This window comes from Ascaphus truei, chromosome 22 (genome assembly GCF_040206685.1).
Source record: "Ascaphus truei isolate aAscTru1 chromosome 22, aAscTru1.hap1, whole genome shotgun sequence".
Lineage (NCBI taxonomy): Eukaryota > Metazoa > Chordata > Amphibia > Anura > Ascaphidae > Ascaphus > Ascaphus truei.
The window spans coordinates 6,408,321-6,425,797 of NC_134504.1; the positions used below are offsets into that span (position 1 = coordinate 6,408,321).

At 52.6% G+C, this 17,477-nt stretch overlaps 1 protein-coding gene across 1 annotated transcript; it reads right to left on the reverse strand.

Moving 5' to 3' along the window:
* Window positions 1-17: 17 nt before the first annotated feature.
* Window positions 18-17,043, reverse strand: LOC142472686 (proton channel OTOP2-like). Its single transcript, XM_075579798.1, is given in 8 exon segments — window positions 18-1,986; window positions 2,258-2,312; window positions 2,314-2,398; window positions 2,401-3,138; window positions 3,294-3,433; window positions 4,042-4,100; window positions 10,310-10,446; window positions 16,267-17,043. Coding segments are annotated over 8 exon segments (1,743 nt in total). The 5' UTR covers window positions 16,625-17,043; the 3' UTR covers window positions 18-1,815.
* Between the last annotated feature and the right edge of the window lie 434 nt (window positions 17,044-17,477).

Genomic DNA, 17,477 nt, shown 5'->3' on the forward strand with positions numbered 1-17,477 from the left:
CTGGAGAAACTCAAGAGTGACTTCATTCACTTTAATTCCAAAAAATAGTTAATGACTACAAGGCGTGACGTGTGACGTGTGACGTGTGAGTGACGTGTGTGACCTCCTAGGTAGGGCGAGAAAAAAGTTCACGCCAACTTCTTTCAAAGTAAAGTCCTGTACTTCCCGGACTGGGAAATCCATGCTGCTGTACACTTATATCAGCGGCGTCCACACAAAGAGAGCGCAGATCTGCTAGATAAACACAGCGTAGAGTGGTTCAGGGTGCGGATCTGAGCTCTTCCCCAGACAAGTCCTCTGGGAACCTGTTCCTTCACAAGCTGTAAAAGACTTGAGTTCAGAGAGTCTCCCGTCTGCCTTCTAACCTCCAGTCCCAACCAGGAGCTGACTTGGGACAATCGCTGCACTCTAGGCAGACCTGGATGCTAGGGCGTGGTCTCCTGAGCGTGGAATAGTAAGCGAGCGTAACCCTTTCACTCCCTAATCTCCTATACACCCTCGGCACTTCTTCACATACATCCCCCGCTCAGAGAGTCGCCCCACAGACACTCGCCACCCGGGACAAAAGCCACATTCAGGTGTAGAGTATCGTTCCTGTGCTGGACCCCGACGAGAGAAGGGTTGAAGGGAGAGGTGCCACCAAGTGACTCTGGGATTGCGGTCCTTCATAGTATGCAGCCACTTAAGGGGAGCATGGTCACAGACACCCATGAGGACCCCCAGACACCCATGGGGACTGTGACGAACAGATGTTCGCATCGACTTCAATCTTAACAGCTCATAAGCCTGGACATTAAATGTGTCCCGTTATCTGTTCGAACATCTGTAGGAAACTCCACCCAGGAGAAGAACTTAATTAGTTCTGTAGCTACACCTTAAGCAGATGTTGTTCTCAAAGGAATAGCTTCGGGTTATCTGGTAGCATAATCTACTATGGTGAGTATATTGAGAACCTACAGAACTTTTCTCCAGGGGACCTACTATGTCCTTTCAAGATGGATCCCTACTATTGGAATAGGTACCAAAGGAAGCTGCTATTTTCTCCTTTAGAGCAACTATCTGGCACTCTGGGCACGAACCCCAGAAAATCGCTACCTCTTTATAAATCCCAGGCCAGAAGAACCATGCCAGGAGATGTGCCTGGGTTTTTCCACTTCTCAGATGACCTGAACATGGGGACTCTGGGCTACAGTTGGAACCTAAAACCTTGTATTGCGTTTTGCCTGTTGCCTCCTGCCAAAATAAACTAGTTTTATTTAACTCCTCTGTTCTGTCTGGTGATTGGGACCCACGTATTTGTCCTGATGTCCCGTGACATACCTTCTACTCTACGGGCCGGGTGCTACATTTTGCCGAGTTAACCAATTCTTCTAAAACTTGTGTTTCACTGCAGCCAGAATCCGCCAAGCCCTCTACATCAGTTCCTTCTATATTTAGGGGTAATTGGAACTTGGTCCTGCCCATGTTAACTAGCCCTTTCGGGGCAATGTAGGAACAAGAATAATTACACTTCATGTGGGGGCATGCCCGAGACGTGGCCGGACTTATTACAATAAAAACATGTTATTATTAAAAGAAAATGTGATAAAAAAAAGTTAACATTTAAATAGATGTAAGGGGGGTTCAGAACCGGCTAGCGGATCACAGCCACGTTACGCCCCAACACACCCCGTTACAATATAGCAGAAACGGTGGTTTCGTTAATGGCTCATGAAAAGCTCTTTTGGAAGTCCTCCAGTGCCATGCTTCATTCTCCTCTCAGTTTCACAGTTGTCCCAAGAGGTCAGCTGGTGGCGTGGGTCGACGGTCACCCCTCTAGGACATGCTGTAGAGCTCCAGAAGGCTGGCGGCCGCGTGCATCCGATAGAAGATACCGAAGGGCAGGCAGATGTTGGTGATTATGGCCCAGATGGTAAATCCATAGAACTTCACCTCCAGCCCTGTATCAAACCGGATCCGGGCGCCGAACGCTGGCATGAGCCAGAACTGCAGGGAGGGGACAAAGAAATGGAGGTGACACAGGGTACCTACGGGACATGGAGGCTGTCCCACCCCTAGCATGGTGACTCAGTGGCAGCGTTATACAGTATATAAAGAATGCCCAACAAGGTGACACCTAATAAAAGTTATATCCCTCCCACCGTTCTGGACTGGGGATAGACCGTACAATGTGACATGATCATTACAAATTAAATTATCCTGCCCTAATTATTATGGAGGATAATTTGTCCCCTGGGGGCTATGAACCGTCACTTACAATGATATTACAGAGGAAGAGGAACAAGTAAATGTCTTTCAGCGTCTTCCTCTTCTTGAGATGTGTCCTCAGCTGAGCGGTCAGCGTGGCTCTTCTGGTCATCCGGTGAGCTGGTGGGTAGTCCTGATGTTGGAGGACACTAGTGAGAGAGTGGTCACCCCCTGTCTCCTGGACAGTGACCTGTGTGCCAGCCTCCTTTAGGTTCCGGGAGCTAGGAGTGTCCGATCTTCCATGTGAGCTGACAGCGTAGTTGGGTGGGAGACGGTACAGCCCCTCAATAATGAAGACGTTCTGCAGCGAGTGCTGGACAATCATCAGCAGTGAGTAGATGAGGGTGAGGGAGCTGAGAAGCTCCAGAGGAGTGGTGGCTGCCATGGCTATTATAGAGTAATAGGAGATGCTGTATTGGCCCAGTGTGGCCCCTAGGAGCAGGGTCATGTCTAGCGTGCGGCTGTGGTTCTTCTCGTTGTCCATGCTCCTCTTATCCAGCCTGAAGATGATGATGCCCACCAAGGTAGCCAGACTCATGAGTCCAAGGCTGACCACATGGTAGAAATAAAAAGTGGTCAGTGATAGCCAGTGTCTGAGGCTGTTCTCCCTTCCCACCTCATATATGATGAACATCACCAGGCCGACAACCAGCACGATCATGCCAGAAATCAGCCCCAGGAGGGGGATATGTTCACGGACCCCCGGCCCCAGCCCGTGGTGTTGGGAGGCATTCTCATCAATCTGCCGGCCCACGTTCTTCCACATGATGTAGATCATGGCCGAGGCGAAGAGGTTGTACTCTATGTTGAAGGGATACAGGTAATAATACCCCGTGGGGAGAAAGCTGCAGATGTAGTTACACATGCAGTCGTGGGACATCTCAGAGTCACCTGTGGAGAAAACCAACCATGAAATAGGAACCATGTCCGAATCAAAAAGGTTCCACATGTCTAAACCAGGCATTGCCCCCATGTGGTAGGTAGGGGGTTTAGAGAGGGGTCGATATGTTTAATTTGTGGGAAATCTCTTCTTCTTTTTTTATTACCATGTGACTCTTTGTCGACGTTCTCTGTGAGGTTCTCTTTCAGAAACTTCTCCAACTCAACAGTGTGATGTCTGGACTCCGTGGTCACTGCGATCACCCATATGGTCAGGTTAACGGTCAGCAGCACCATCAGACCGCACCTGTGAGCAGAGAGACGTCAGTGTGGACACCCACTCGCTGTCACATGCAACACCTTCTCTGACATAAGCATAAGAGGACACGTCACCACGTATACAGGATCCCCGGCCCAGAGAGGGAGAAGTAAAGCAGGCATATGCAACGTTACGGGAACCGCACAAAAAAGGTGTCAGGAGAGCTGACTGAGAAGTGAGGGCATCTGTCAGGAACAGTATGGAGCGTTGGAGATGGACGGGACGTTGGAGAGGGACGGGCCTTGAGTATCACCGGCCTTCACTCTCTGCCCTCTGTCCCGAGAAGCTACCAGTGCAGTGTATACCCAAACTCTGGGACAGGAGAGATATAGGAGGGGGAGGGACGGGAGGGACATACAGATTGTGACAAAGACCAAGGAGGGAGGAACGGAGAGACAAGGCCCTTTCTCTGCCCCATTAACACAATATCTCACACCAGGTGGGATTCATATTCTCTCACATGGGATATTTTGGGCCTGAACCCCAAGAACCCGGTCATCTTACTCTGTGCTCCGGATAAAGGAAAAACTATTTTGGGGGGACCCAGTTTAAAAAGACAGTGGAGCACTGTGATGGTCCCCGGTATAACTGCTCACCTTGTGACGTTGGTGTAGATTTGGACACAATGTCTGCAGGATACCCAGAGGAAGTAAGTCTGAAAGAAACAAGGACATTGGTGTGACAGGTTCAGTGGCAACTGTCAGCCACTGACCACCGACACAGGGAGAACAGGGAGCAGACACACACAGAACAGGGAGAACAGGGAGCAGACACACACAGAACAGGGAGAACAGGGAGCAGACAGCACAGGGAGAACAGGGAGCTGAGACACACAGCACAGGGAGAACAGGGAGCAGACAGCACAGGGAGAACAGGGAGCAGAGAGACACAGCACAGGGAGAACAGGGAGCAGAGACACAGCACAGGGAGAACAGGGAGCAGAGAGACACAGCACAAGGAGAACAGGGAGCAGACACACACAGCACAGGGAGAACAGGGAGCAGACACACACAGAACAGGGAGAACAGGGAGCAGACACACACAGAACAGGGAGAACAGGGAGCAGAGACACACACAGCACAGGGAGAACAGGGAGCAGACAGCACAGGGAGAACAGGGAGCAGACACACACAGAACAGGGAGAACAGGGAGCAGACACACACAGAACAGGGAGAACAGGGAGCAGACAGCACAGGGAGAACAGGGAGCTGAGACACACAGCACAGGGAGAACAGGGAGCAGACAGCACAGGGAGAACAGGGAGCAGACAGCACAGGGAGAACAGGGAGCAGAGAGACACAGCACAGGGAGAACAGGGAGCAGAGACACAGCACAGGGAGAACAGGGAGCAGAGACACAGCACAAGGAGAACAGGGAGCAGACACACAGCACAGGGAGAACAGGGAGCAGACACACACAGAACAGGGAGAACAGGGAGCAGAGACACACAGAGCACAGGGAGAACAGGGAGCAGACAGCACAGGGAGAACAGGGAGCAGACAGCACAGGGAGAACAGGGAGCAGACACACACAGAACAGGGAGCAGACACACACAGAACAGGGAGAACAGGGAGCAGAGACACACACAGCACAGGGAGAACAGGGAGCAGACAGCACAGGGAGAACAGGGAGCAGACACACACAGAACAGGGAGAACAGGGAGCAGACACACACAGAACAGGGAGAACAGGGAGCAGACAGCACAGGGAGAACAGGGAGCTGAGACACACAGCACAGGGAGAACAGGGAGCAGACAGCACAGGGAGAACAGGGAGCAGACAGCACAGGGAGAACAGGGAGCAGAGAGACACAGCACAGGGAGAACAGGGAGCAGAGACACAGCACAGGGAGAACAGGGAGCAGAGACACAGCACAAGGAGAACAGGGAGCAGACACACACAGCACAGGGAGAACAGGGAGCAGACACACACAGAACAGGGAGAACAGGGAGCAGACAGCACAGGGAGAACAGGGAGCTGAGACACACAGCACAGGGAGAACAGGGAGCAGACAGCACAGGGAGAACAGGGAGCAGACAGCACAGGGAGAACAGGGAGCAGAGAGACACAGCACAGGGAGAACAGGGAGCAGAGACACAGCACAGGGAGAACAGGGAGCAGAGACACAGCACAGGGAGAACAGGGAGCAGACACACACAGAACAGGGAGAACAGGGAGCAGAGACACACAGAGCACAGGGAGAACAGGGAGCAGACAGCACAGGGAGAACAGGGAGCAGACAGCACAGGGAGAACAGGGAGCAGACACACACAGAACAGGGAGAACAGGGAGCAGAGACACACACAGCACAGGGAGAACAAAGAGCAGAGACACACACAGCACAGGGAGAACAGGGAGCAGAGACACACACAGCAAAGGGAGAACGGAGCAGAGACACAGCACAGGGAGAACAGGGAGCAGACACACAGCACAGGGAGAACAGGGAGCAGACACACAGCACAGGGAGAACAGGGAGCAGAGACATAGCACAGGGAGAACAAGGAGCAGAGACACAGCACAGGGAGCAGAGACACAGCACAGGGAGAATAGGGAGCAGAGACACACAGCACAGGGAGAACAGGGCGCAGAGACACAGCACAGGGAGAACAGGGAGCAGAGACACAGCACAGGGAGCAGAGACACGCATCACAGGGAGAACAGGGAGCAGAGACACACAGCACAGGGAGAACAGGGAGCAGAGACACGCAGCACAGGGAGAACAGGGAGCAGAGACACACAGCACAGGGAGTTCAGGGAGCAGACGCACACAGCACAGGGAGAACAGGGAGCAGAGAGACACAGCACAGGGAGCAGAGACACAGCACAGGGAGAACAGGGAGCAGGGACACACAGTACAGGGAGAACAGGGAGCAGAGAGACAGCACAGGGAGAACAGGGAGCAGAGACACACAGCACAGGGAGAACAGGGAGCAGAGACAGCACAGGGAGAACAGGGAGCAGCCGCACACAGCACAGGGAGAACAGGGAGCAGAGACAGCACAGGGAGAACAGGGAGCAGACGCACACAGCACAGGGAGAACAGGGAGCAGACGCACAGCACAGGGAGAACAGGGAGCAGAGAGACAGCACAGGGAGAACAGGGAGCAGAGACACAGCACAGGGAGAACAGGGAGCAGAGACACACAGCACAGGGAGAACAGGGAGCAGACACACAGCACAGGGAGAACAGGGACAGAGACACAGCACAGGGAGAACAGGGAGCAGAGACACACAGCACAGGGAGCAGAGACACACAGCACAGGGAGAACAGGGAGCAGAGACACAGCACAGGGAGAACAGGGAGCAGAGACACGCAGCACAGGGAGAACATGGAGCAGAGACACAGCACAGGGAGAACAGGGAGCAGACACACAGCACAGGGAGAACAGGGAGCAGAGACACACAGCACAGGGAGCAGAGACACACAGCATAGGGAGAACAGGGAGCAGAGACACACAGCACAGGGAGCAGAGACACACAGCACAGGGAGTTCAGGGAGCAGAGACACACAGCACAGGGAGAACAGGGAGCAGAGACACACAGCACAGGGAGAACAGGGAGCAGAGACACACAGCACAGGGAGAACAGGGAGCAGAGACACACAGCACAGGGAGAACAGGGAGCAGAGACAGCACAGGGAGAACAGGGAGCAGAGACACACAGCACAGGGAGAACAGGGAGCTGGGACACACAGCACAGGGAGAACAGGGCGCAGACACACAGCACAGGGAGAACAGGGAGCAGAGACACACAGCACAGGGAGAACAGGGAGCAGAGACACACAGCACAGGGAGAACATGGAGCAGAGACACACAGCACAGGGAGAACAGGGAGCAGAGACACACAGCACAGGGAGAACAGGGAGCAGAGACACACAGCACAGGGAGAACAGGGAGCAGAGACACAGCACAGGGAGAACAGGGAGCAGACACACAGCACAGGGAGATCAGGGAGCAGACACACACAGCACAGGGAGAACAGGGAGCAGAGACAGCACAGGGAGAACAGGAAGCAGAGACACGCAGCACAGGGAGAACAGGGAGTAGACACACAGCACAGGGAGAACAGGGAGCAGAGACACAGCACAGGGAGAACAGGGAGCAGAGACAGCACAGGGAGCAGAGACAGCACAGGGAGCAGAGACACACAGCACAGGGAGAACAGGGAGCAGAGACACAGCACAGGGAGAACAGGGAGCAGAGACACACAGCACAGGGAGAACAGGGAGCAGACAGCACAGGGAGAACAGGGAGCAGACAGCACAGGGAGAACAGGGAGCAGAGAGACACAGCACAGGGAGAACAGGGAGCAGAGACACAGCACAGGGAGAACAGGGAGCAGAGACACAGCACAAGGAGAACAGGGAGCAGACACACAGCACAGGGAGAACAGGGAGCAGACACACACAGAACAGGGAGAACAGGGAGCAGAGACACACAGAGCACAGGGAGAACAGGGAGCAGACAGCACAGGGAGAACAGGGAGCAGACAGCACAGGGAGAACAGGGAGCAGACACACACAGAACAGGGAGAACAGGGAGCAGAGACACACACAGCACAGGGAGAACAAAGAGCAGAGACACACACAGCACAGGGAGAACAGGGAGCAGAGACACACACAACAAAGGGAGAACGGAGCAGAGACACAGCACAGGGAGAACAGGGAGCAGACACACAGCACAGGGAGAACAGGGAGCAGACACACAGCACAGGGAGAACAGGGAGCAGAGACATAGCACAGGGAGAACAAGGAGCAGAGACACAGCACAGGGAGCAGAGACACACAGCACAGGGAGAACAGGGAGCAGAGACACACAGCACAGGGAGAACAGGGCGCAGAGACACAGCACAGGGAGAACAGGGAGCAGAGACACAGCACAGGGAGCAGAGACACGCATCACAGGGAGAACAGGGAGCAGAGACACACAGCACAGGGAGAACAGGGAGCGGAGACACGCAGCACAGGGAGAACAGGGAGCAGAGACACACAGCACAGGGAGTTCAGGGAGCAGACGCACACAGCACAGGGAGAACAGGGAGCAGAGAGACACAGCACAGGGAGCAGAGACACAGCACAGGGAGAACAGGGAGCAGGGACACACAGTACAGGGAGAACAGGGAGCAGAGAGACAGCACAGGGAGAACAGGGAGCAGAGACACACAGCACAGGGAGAACAGGGAGCAGAGACAGCACAGGGAGAACAGGGAGCAGACGCACACAGCACAGGGAGCAGGGACACACAGCACAGGGAGAACAGGGAGCAGACGCACAGCACAGGGAGAACAGGGAGCAGAGAGACAGCACAGGGAGAACAGGGAGCAGAGACACAGCACAGGGAGAACAGGGAGCAGAGACACACAGCACAGGGAGAACAGGGAGCAGACACACAGCACAGGGAGAACAGGGAGCAGACGCACACAGCACAGGGAGAACAGGGAGCAGACGCACACAGCACAGGGAGAACAGGGAGCAGGGACACACAGCACAGGGAGAACAGGGAGCAGAGACAGCACAGGGAGAACAGGGAGCAGCCGCACACAGCACAGGGAGAACAGGGAGCAGAGACAGCACAGGGAGAACAGGGAGCAGACGCACACAGCACAGGGAGCAGGGACACACAGCACAGGGAGAACAGGGAGCAGACGCACAGCACAGGGAGAACAGGGAGCAGAGAGATAGCACAGGGAGAACAGGGAGCAGAGACACAGCACAGGGAGAACAGGGAGCAGAGACACACAGCACAGGGAGAACAGGGAGCAGACACACAGCACAGGGAGAACAGGGACAGAGACACAGCACAGGGAGAACAGGGAGCAGAGACACACAGCACAGGGAGCAGAGACACACAGCACAGGGAGAACAGGGAGCAGAGACACAGCACAGGGAGAACAGGGAGCAGAGACACGCAGCACAGGGAGAACATGGAGCAGAGACACAGCACAGGGAGAACAGGGAGCAGACACACAGCACAGGGAGAACAGGGAGCAGAGACACACAGCACAGGGAGCAGAGACACACAGCACAGGGAGAACAGGGAGCAGAGACACACAGCACAGGGAGCAGAGACACACAGCACAGGGAGTTCAGGGAGCAGAGACACACAGCACAGGGAGACACACAGCACAGGGAGAACAGGGAGCAGAGACACACAGCACAGGGAGAACAGGGAGCAGAGACACACAGCACAGGGAGAACAGGGAGCAGAGACACACAGCACAGGGAGAACAGGGAGCAGAGACAGCACAGGGAGAACAGGGAGCAGAGACACACAGCACAGGGAGAACAGGGAGCTGGGACACACAGCACAGGGAGAACAGGGCGCAGACACACAGCACAGGGAGAACAGGGAGCAGAGACACACAGCACAGGGAGAACAGGGAGCAGAGACACACAGCACAGGGAGAACATGGAGCAGAGACACACAGCACAGGGAGAACAGGGAGCAGAGACACACAGCACAGGGAGAACAGGGAGCAGAGACACACAGCACAGGGAGAACAGGGAGCAGAGACACAGCACAGGGAGAACAGGGAGCAGACACACAGCACAGGGAGATCAGGGAGCAGACACACAGCACAGGGAGAACAGGGAGCAGAGACAGCACAGGGAGAACAGGAAGCAGAGACACGCAGCACAGGGAGAACAGGGAGCAGACACACAGCACAGGGAGAACAGGGAGCAGAGACACAGCACAGGGAGAACAGGGAGCAGAGACAGCACAGGGAGCAGAGACAGCACAGGGAGCAGAGACACACAGCACAGGGAGAACAGGGAGCAGAGACACAGCACAGGGAGAACAGGGAGCAGAGACACACAGCACAGGGAGAACAGGGAGCAGAGACAGCACAGGGAGCCTGAATTCACCTGAACAATTACAAATACCGCCTGTATGACGGGCTGGATAATTTTGAGGGAGGTGTCGCAGCCGAGGTTTTGCACCGCGTGTACAATCTCTAACGAGTCCATCACGAGAGTGCCAATCCCAAACAGAATGATGCCCCCTAGAGGAAGGGCAAAATGTGAACGCAAATCTTTATCCCGTGTCACAGTGAATCAGAAGTCACACCATCAGAACCACCGGTCATTAACACGGTCACAATTGCCCCCAGGTCGTGTGACCAGATATTCAAAAGTAAAGAAATCACGTGTGCGCTGAGCCCGCGCATTTTAAGTGAAACTTCTTTGTCTTTTGTCACAAAAATTGTATTTGTGATGGTGATGTTTTTAATTAAAAATCAAAACACAATTTCAGTTCCAACACAAAAGAAGGGCAGAGGTTCCAAAATGGGCCCTCATAATGGCCGCCGTGCCCTCCAGTGTTTGCATGGATTGGCTGCCTCCTCCCCTCCCCCGCACCACGAGGCGGCGTGGAGTTGCGCGCGCAGCAAGGGGAGGTGGGGGGAGGAGGGCGGGCTATTTAAACCCGTCGCGGGTAAGGAGCTTCCATTAATCCTGTGCCCCAATATACCTGTGTGCTCATTTGCATGTCATTTCCCAGAATCCCTTGCTGCAGTGGAAGTGCTGTGTGCTGGGTAATAACGGTGAAAGGCGGGGTTGCAGACCTGTCTAAGACATGCAGATGAGCATACAGTAATATTTCCATTTGCTTTATGCTTTACTGTGGAGGGTTTTTGTCACTTTTTTTACCCTCCTTAACTAAGTACACACACACACACACACACACACACACACACACACACACACACACACACACACTTATTTAGTCAAACCCTTTGGCCAAAGCGTCAAAAGCCTGCATACCACGTCAAGGTATAACCAAAATGTACGCAGATCCTACACTACACTGTGAGCCCTCCCCTTTACCTCTGTATGGGGGGAAAGAACCACAGTAGGTCCTGTTCTTTGCAGCAAAGTGAAAAGACCTCCCAAGACAAGTTAAAAAGGTGAGGAGGAGTGAGCTCTGGGGGGAGGTGCCACCTACCTCCTTACAACTGTTGCCAGTCAGAAATTGATTAACACACGCATTCCCAGCTAGCTCAAACTCCTACAGCCACCACATCATGAATATATATGTATGTCAAAAGGAGTGCTACTGGGCGTGGCAAATGTATACAACAAAAGACAATGCTACATCCAATTGACAAAACATATAAAGTAATAAGTATAAAGTTGAAATACTTCAATAATAATAATATTTACTAGGTTATTTAGTTACTGTAAACCCTTTGGCCAAAGCGTCATAAGCCTGGATACCAAACGTCACGGTATAACCGAAATGTACGCAGGTCCTACACTACACTGCGAACCCTTTCCTTTACCTCTGTATGGGGGAAAGAACCACAGTAGGTCCTGTTCTTTGCAGCATAACCAAGTATATTATTATTATTGAAGTAATTAAACTTTATACTTATTACTTTATATGTTTTGTCAGCTGGATGCACACTCACAGATGGTGAAACTGGAGGCTTGTAGGGGATTGCTAGTTAAGGAGAAAGAAAGGAAGAGACAGCGACAGAGACATCTCCTGCACACAGAGAGAAGAGCGTTATGAGGAGAAGAGTCCGCAGTGAGAGAGATCCAGATAGTTGCTGGGTGTTGAAGAGCCACCGGATGGATAACAGACATCCAGGAGGCCGTTTCCTGCAACGTAACTATCCTTTACCAATCAGTCATGCGCCTCAAACATGTTTAACCCTTAACAGGCCTGCAACGCCAATAAGTGATAGGAGCGCCCACGCAGTGCTGGCAATCATATTCAAAGTGGCCTTCACATCGGACGCTGGGGTTAATATAATGGCTAAACTAGAATGTGTACCCCGCTTCAGCTACAGTACTCAGGCTGGGATTATGGTGCCGGCGTCTCGCACGCGCCCGGTAACCACTCTGCTACCCCCGTGCCTGCGCGCCTACAGGCGGAGAGCCGCGTTGACGCGACCGCGTTTTGGAAATACAACCAATTTTTGTATTTTCGTGACGTCAGCGCACGCGAGCCGGCTCAGCCAATGAGGGCGTACCAGCTCCGTGACGCGTCCGCCGCGCCCCCCCCCCCCGCCACGCGTCTACGATCTCCTGCAGCCAAGTTCACAAGTCGCTTGGGCTGCAGGCGTGCGCGCGGCGGCGGCGCAGGCCCCCTAGTCCCAGCCTAACAGTGGTGGCGGCGCTCCCCGCGGCGTGGTTTATAGCGAACACTAGGCGAGAGAGAGTGACCCGGTGTGTGCGCTCTGCCACCCGGCTGGGGGCTTGGCGAGGATATTAATCATCTTTATTTACAAAGTCGGAAACATAAAATAAAGGGGTGTTAAAAATGGAGCACAGGCGCGGAGAAGATCCCGCGTGAAGTACTGAGGTAGGTACGCGGATCAGGTACGCATAGGGTGGCCAGGCGGCTTCTCCAAAAATACCGGACTCAATGGTGAAAGGTGCGTCGGGTCACTATGTCCAGGGAGGTCATACCGGACACATACATGTCCAGTATTACAGCACCTCTCATTTTGTACTGGACAGAGTGTCCAAATACAGGACAGTCCGGTTCAATACCGGACACCTGGCACCCCTAGACCGTACGCATAAAAAATATACAATGTATATATTTCGTATATAACAGGTTAATACAGGAATCCTATGTTGTCCTATTACTTATTGTCGCTTATCATTGCCTATATTATACTAGGATTTCTAGGTCGTGGTTAATCGTCCATTCCCCCGTGCCCCAATATTCTTGTGGGTTCCCAGTTATCTTCTATTCCCCCCTGGCGGGGTAGACTAACGAGTATACACATTCTCTATTTTCTATGCGTACCTGATCCGCGTACCTACCTCAGTACCTCACGCGGGATCTTCTCCGCGCCTGTGCTCCCTTTTTAACACCCTTTTATTTTATGTTTCGAATTCTGTAAATAAAGATGATTAATATCCTCGCCAAGCAGCCAGCGGGGTGGCAGAGCGCCCACACTGGGTTTTTTGTCTAGTGTTCGCTAATATAATGGACAGTAAGCGCAGCCTGTTGAAGCTGTATATATGTGCTATGGGATATTGTTTTCAGAGTGAGGCTGCCGGAGGGGCATACGGCACCAGTGAATATATACACAAGTCTTGACTGGTTTAATGCAAGAGATCGAATATGGTGTAGCACAGGCAGACTGTGGGAACAGAAGGGTAACACAGCTTATTGTAAGGAGGCAGTGACTTCGCCAGCGTATTATTTAACACTGTGATTTATAAAAAGCGTGAGAGCTTCCGCTCCAAAAGCAGCTTTCCGAGGGCTGAACAGAATAAAAGAGTTAGCCGGTTACATAGCAACATGTTATGTTAGGCTGAAAAAAGAGCAGTGGTTTTATATATTATATATATACATATATTTCTACAAATACTCCATATATATATATATATATATAAATATATATATATATATATATATTTATATATATATATATATATATATATATATAATGAGTATCTATTTATAGGAGTATTTATAGAATAATATTTATATATATATATAGGAGGAGTATGTGAAATAAGGAAATATTTATCAGTTGTGTCTCATGATAATTTCCTTCCTGACGCCAGTAATGATAATCCGATTTTTCCCTAGAAGGATGCTCTTGTTGGTTTATTCACAATGCAAAACCCTGTATTTTACAGTTCTGTGCTGTTCTTATTTCATGAGATACCAAGCCCTTAATAACACGGTCCTTGGGATAGATTAATATGGCTGCCAGGGATTGCCATGGAAACTACAAACAAACAAGTAATGTATCAGCAGCTGCTTTGTCCCAAAAAGAGAAAAGAACACATTGCTCTCTGTGGGACGAGGTGGGAATCTCTGTGGGACGAGGTGGGACTCTCTGTGGGATAAGGTGGGACTCTGTGGGACAAGGTGAGACTCTCTGTGGGACAAGGTGAGACTCTCTGTGGGACGAGGTGGGATTCTCTCTTGGAAGAGGTGAGGTGGGACTCTGTGGGATAAGGTGGGACTCTGTGGGATAAGGTGGGACTCTGTGGGACGAGGTGAGACGAGATGGGACTCTGGGATAAGGTGGGACTCTGGGACGAGGTGAGATGAGGTGGGACTCTCTGTGGGATAAGGTGGGACTCTGTGGGACGTGGTGGGACTCTCTGTGGGATAAGGTGGGACTCTGTGGGACGAGGTGAGACAAGGTGGGACTCTCTGTGGGGTGAGGTGGGACACTGTGGGACGAGGTGAGGTGGGAATCTCTGTGGGATGAGTTGGGAACCTCTGTGGGACGAGTTGGGAATCTCTGTGGGACGAGTTGGGAATCTCTGTGGGACGAGTTGGGAATGTCTGTGGGACGAGTTGGGAATGTCTGTGGGACGAGTTGGGAATCTCTGTGGGACGAGTTGGGAATCTCTGTGGGACGAGTTGGGAATCTCTGTGGGACGAGGTGGGACTCTGTGGGACGAGGTGAGACAAGGTGGAACTCTCTGTGGGGTGAGGTGGGACACTGTGGGACGAGGTGAGACTCTCTGTGGGATAAGGTGGGACTCTGTGGGACGAGGTGAGACGAGGTGGGACTCTCTGTGGTGTGAGGTGGGACTCTGTGGGACGAGGTGAGACGAGGTGGGACTCTCTGTGGGATAAGGTGGGACTCTGTGGGACGAGGTGAGACGAGGTGGGACTCTCTGTGGGATAAGGTGGGATTCTGTGGGACGAGATGAGACGAGGTGGGACTCTCTGTGGGGTGAGGTGGGACTCTGTGGGACGAGGTGAGACGAGGTGGGACTCTGTTGGACGAGGTGGGAATCTCTGTGGGACTCTCTGTGGGATGAGATGAGGTGGGATTCTCTGTGGGATGAGATGAGGTGGGATTCTCTGTGGAATGAGATGAGGTGGGATTCTCTGTGGGATGAGATGAGGTGGGATTCTCTGTGGGATGAGATGAGGTGGGATTCTCTGGGATGAGATGAGGTGGGATTCTCTATGGGGTGCGGTGGGAATCTCTGTGGGATAAAGTGGGACTCTGTGGGATGAGTTGGGAATCTCTGTGGGACGAGTTGGGAATCTCTGTGGGACGAGTTGGGAATCTCTGTGGGACGAGGTGGGAATCTCTGTGGGACGAGGTGAGGTGGGACTCTGTGGGACGAGTTGGGAATCTCTGTGGGATGAGGTGGGAATCTCTGTGGGACGAGGTGAGGTGGGACTCTGTGGGACGAGTTGGGAATCTCTGTGGGACGAGTTGGGAATCTCTGTTGGACGAGGTAGGATTCTCTGTGGGATAAGGTGGGACTCTGTAGGACGAGGTAGGATTCTCTGTGGGACAAGGTAATTGAGGTGGGACTCTCTGTGGGACGAGGTGAGACTCTGGCTTGAGCTGAGACAAGGTGGGACTAGGTGGGATGAGGTAAGACGAGGTGGGACTCTATTGGATGAGGCGAGACTCTCTGTGGGATGAGGTGAGACTCTGGCATGAGGTGAGACGAGGGGGGACAAGGTGGGATTCTCTGTGGGATGAGGCGAGACTCTGTGGGACGAGGTGAGACTCTCCTTGGGATGAGGTGGGTCTCTGTGGGGAGGTAGGATGAGGTGGCAGGAGAGAGAGAATCTCCTGAAATGTAATTTATATCAAAGTCTCAGAAGAACTAAGACTAAAACGATACCAGATGTATCTCAGAAACAAATCTCGTTGTATAACACGCATCTTATTCTTTTGGAAATCTGGGGCCATTTTGTGCTCCAGTCTTCAGGGCCAAAGACTTTAATATGTTAACGCCCTGAATCGGCTGCTCTTACAGTGTAAATGATTGACCCCTCGGTACTTGGGTCCTTACATAACTGGATGATGCCCTTCTGCTCCCAGTCCCAATACTTTATTCAATGACACAATCGCCCGTGCACTAACCTCTCATCCATATGGGTCCCGCCTGGCAGTCCTTGAAGAGGATGGCATCCTTGTACATGAAGCTGAAGTACATCTGAAAGAGCATCCACAGGATGCAGAGAATCATAATGATGGACAGGAAGATGATCAGGTCCTTCTCCCAGACGTCCACATCCTTAACGAAGACGCAGGTCACCAGAGTGCAGCTGAACAACAGGACATTGGAGCCCACAAGCCCAGACAGAAGCCGCCCTCCTTTCTTCCAGTTATCTTGGGGCCTCCTCTGTGCTAGAGGCTTGGTCTTGGGCTCCGGCTGGTTTTTGGAGATACTGTCCTGGTTATCCTCCATGATGACTGGGTCAGAGCCCGCTGTATGCATGAGGCCTCTCTTTGGCTGGGTCAGCACCCACTGTCTGAATGAGGCATTCCTCTGGCTGAGTCAACATCTGCTCTCTTTATGCGGCCTCCCTCTGGCTGGGTCAGCACCCACTGTCTCTATGACACCTCTCTCTGATTGGGTCAGCGCCCGCTCTGCACGAGACCTCTCTGGTTGGTTGCCCTCAGAGATGTGAGGGTGTCAGTAAAAGCAGAGCAGGAGAATAATAGAATAGAGAAATAAACAGAGAGTATTTGGGAGGATCTGGGAGGTACCCAAAAATGTCTGTAAAATAAAGGTGGTGAGGTCTGCTTAGGGCTGAGGTGTGGCAGGGGAGCCTATCAATAGGGGTAATGCCATGTGATGTAACATATGCGTCTTCCTAAAGTCCCAGAGAGTAGCCCACCCCAAGCTTAGTAGTCCGTCCTCCTAGTGTCATGAAATAGATGTTTGTTCACACCCACCGCTCTGTGCAGACTTGCTCTTGTGTTCTTTGGATGTGTTCCGCTTGTGTTTACTGTCAGTTATTATGTAACTTCAGGCAACGCAAAGCATAATTGTCAGGGGTCCAAGTGCATAACGTCTGGCGAAAGAAACTGCCCCCCCCCTCCATGAGCGAGACTGCCTCCCATTGAGTCAGATTGCTCCTCATTGAGCAAGACTGCCCCCCAATGAGTGAGACAGCACCCCAATGAGTGAGACTGACCATCATTGAGTCAGATTGCCCCCATTCAGTCTGACTACCTACCATTGAGTCTGACTGCCCCCCAATGAGAGAGACTGCCCCCTAATGAGTCATACTGTCCCCCAAAGAGTGACACTGTCCTCCCCTGAGTGAGACTGACCACTCATTGAG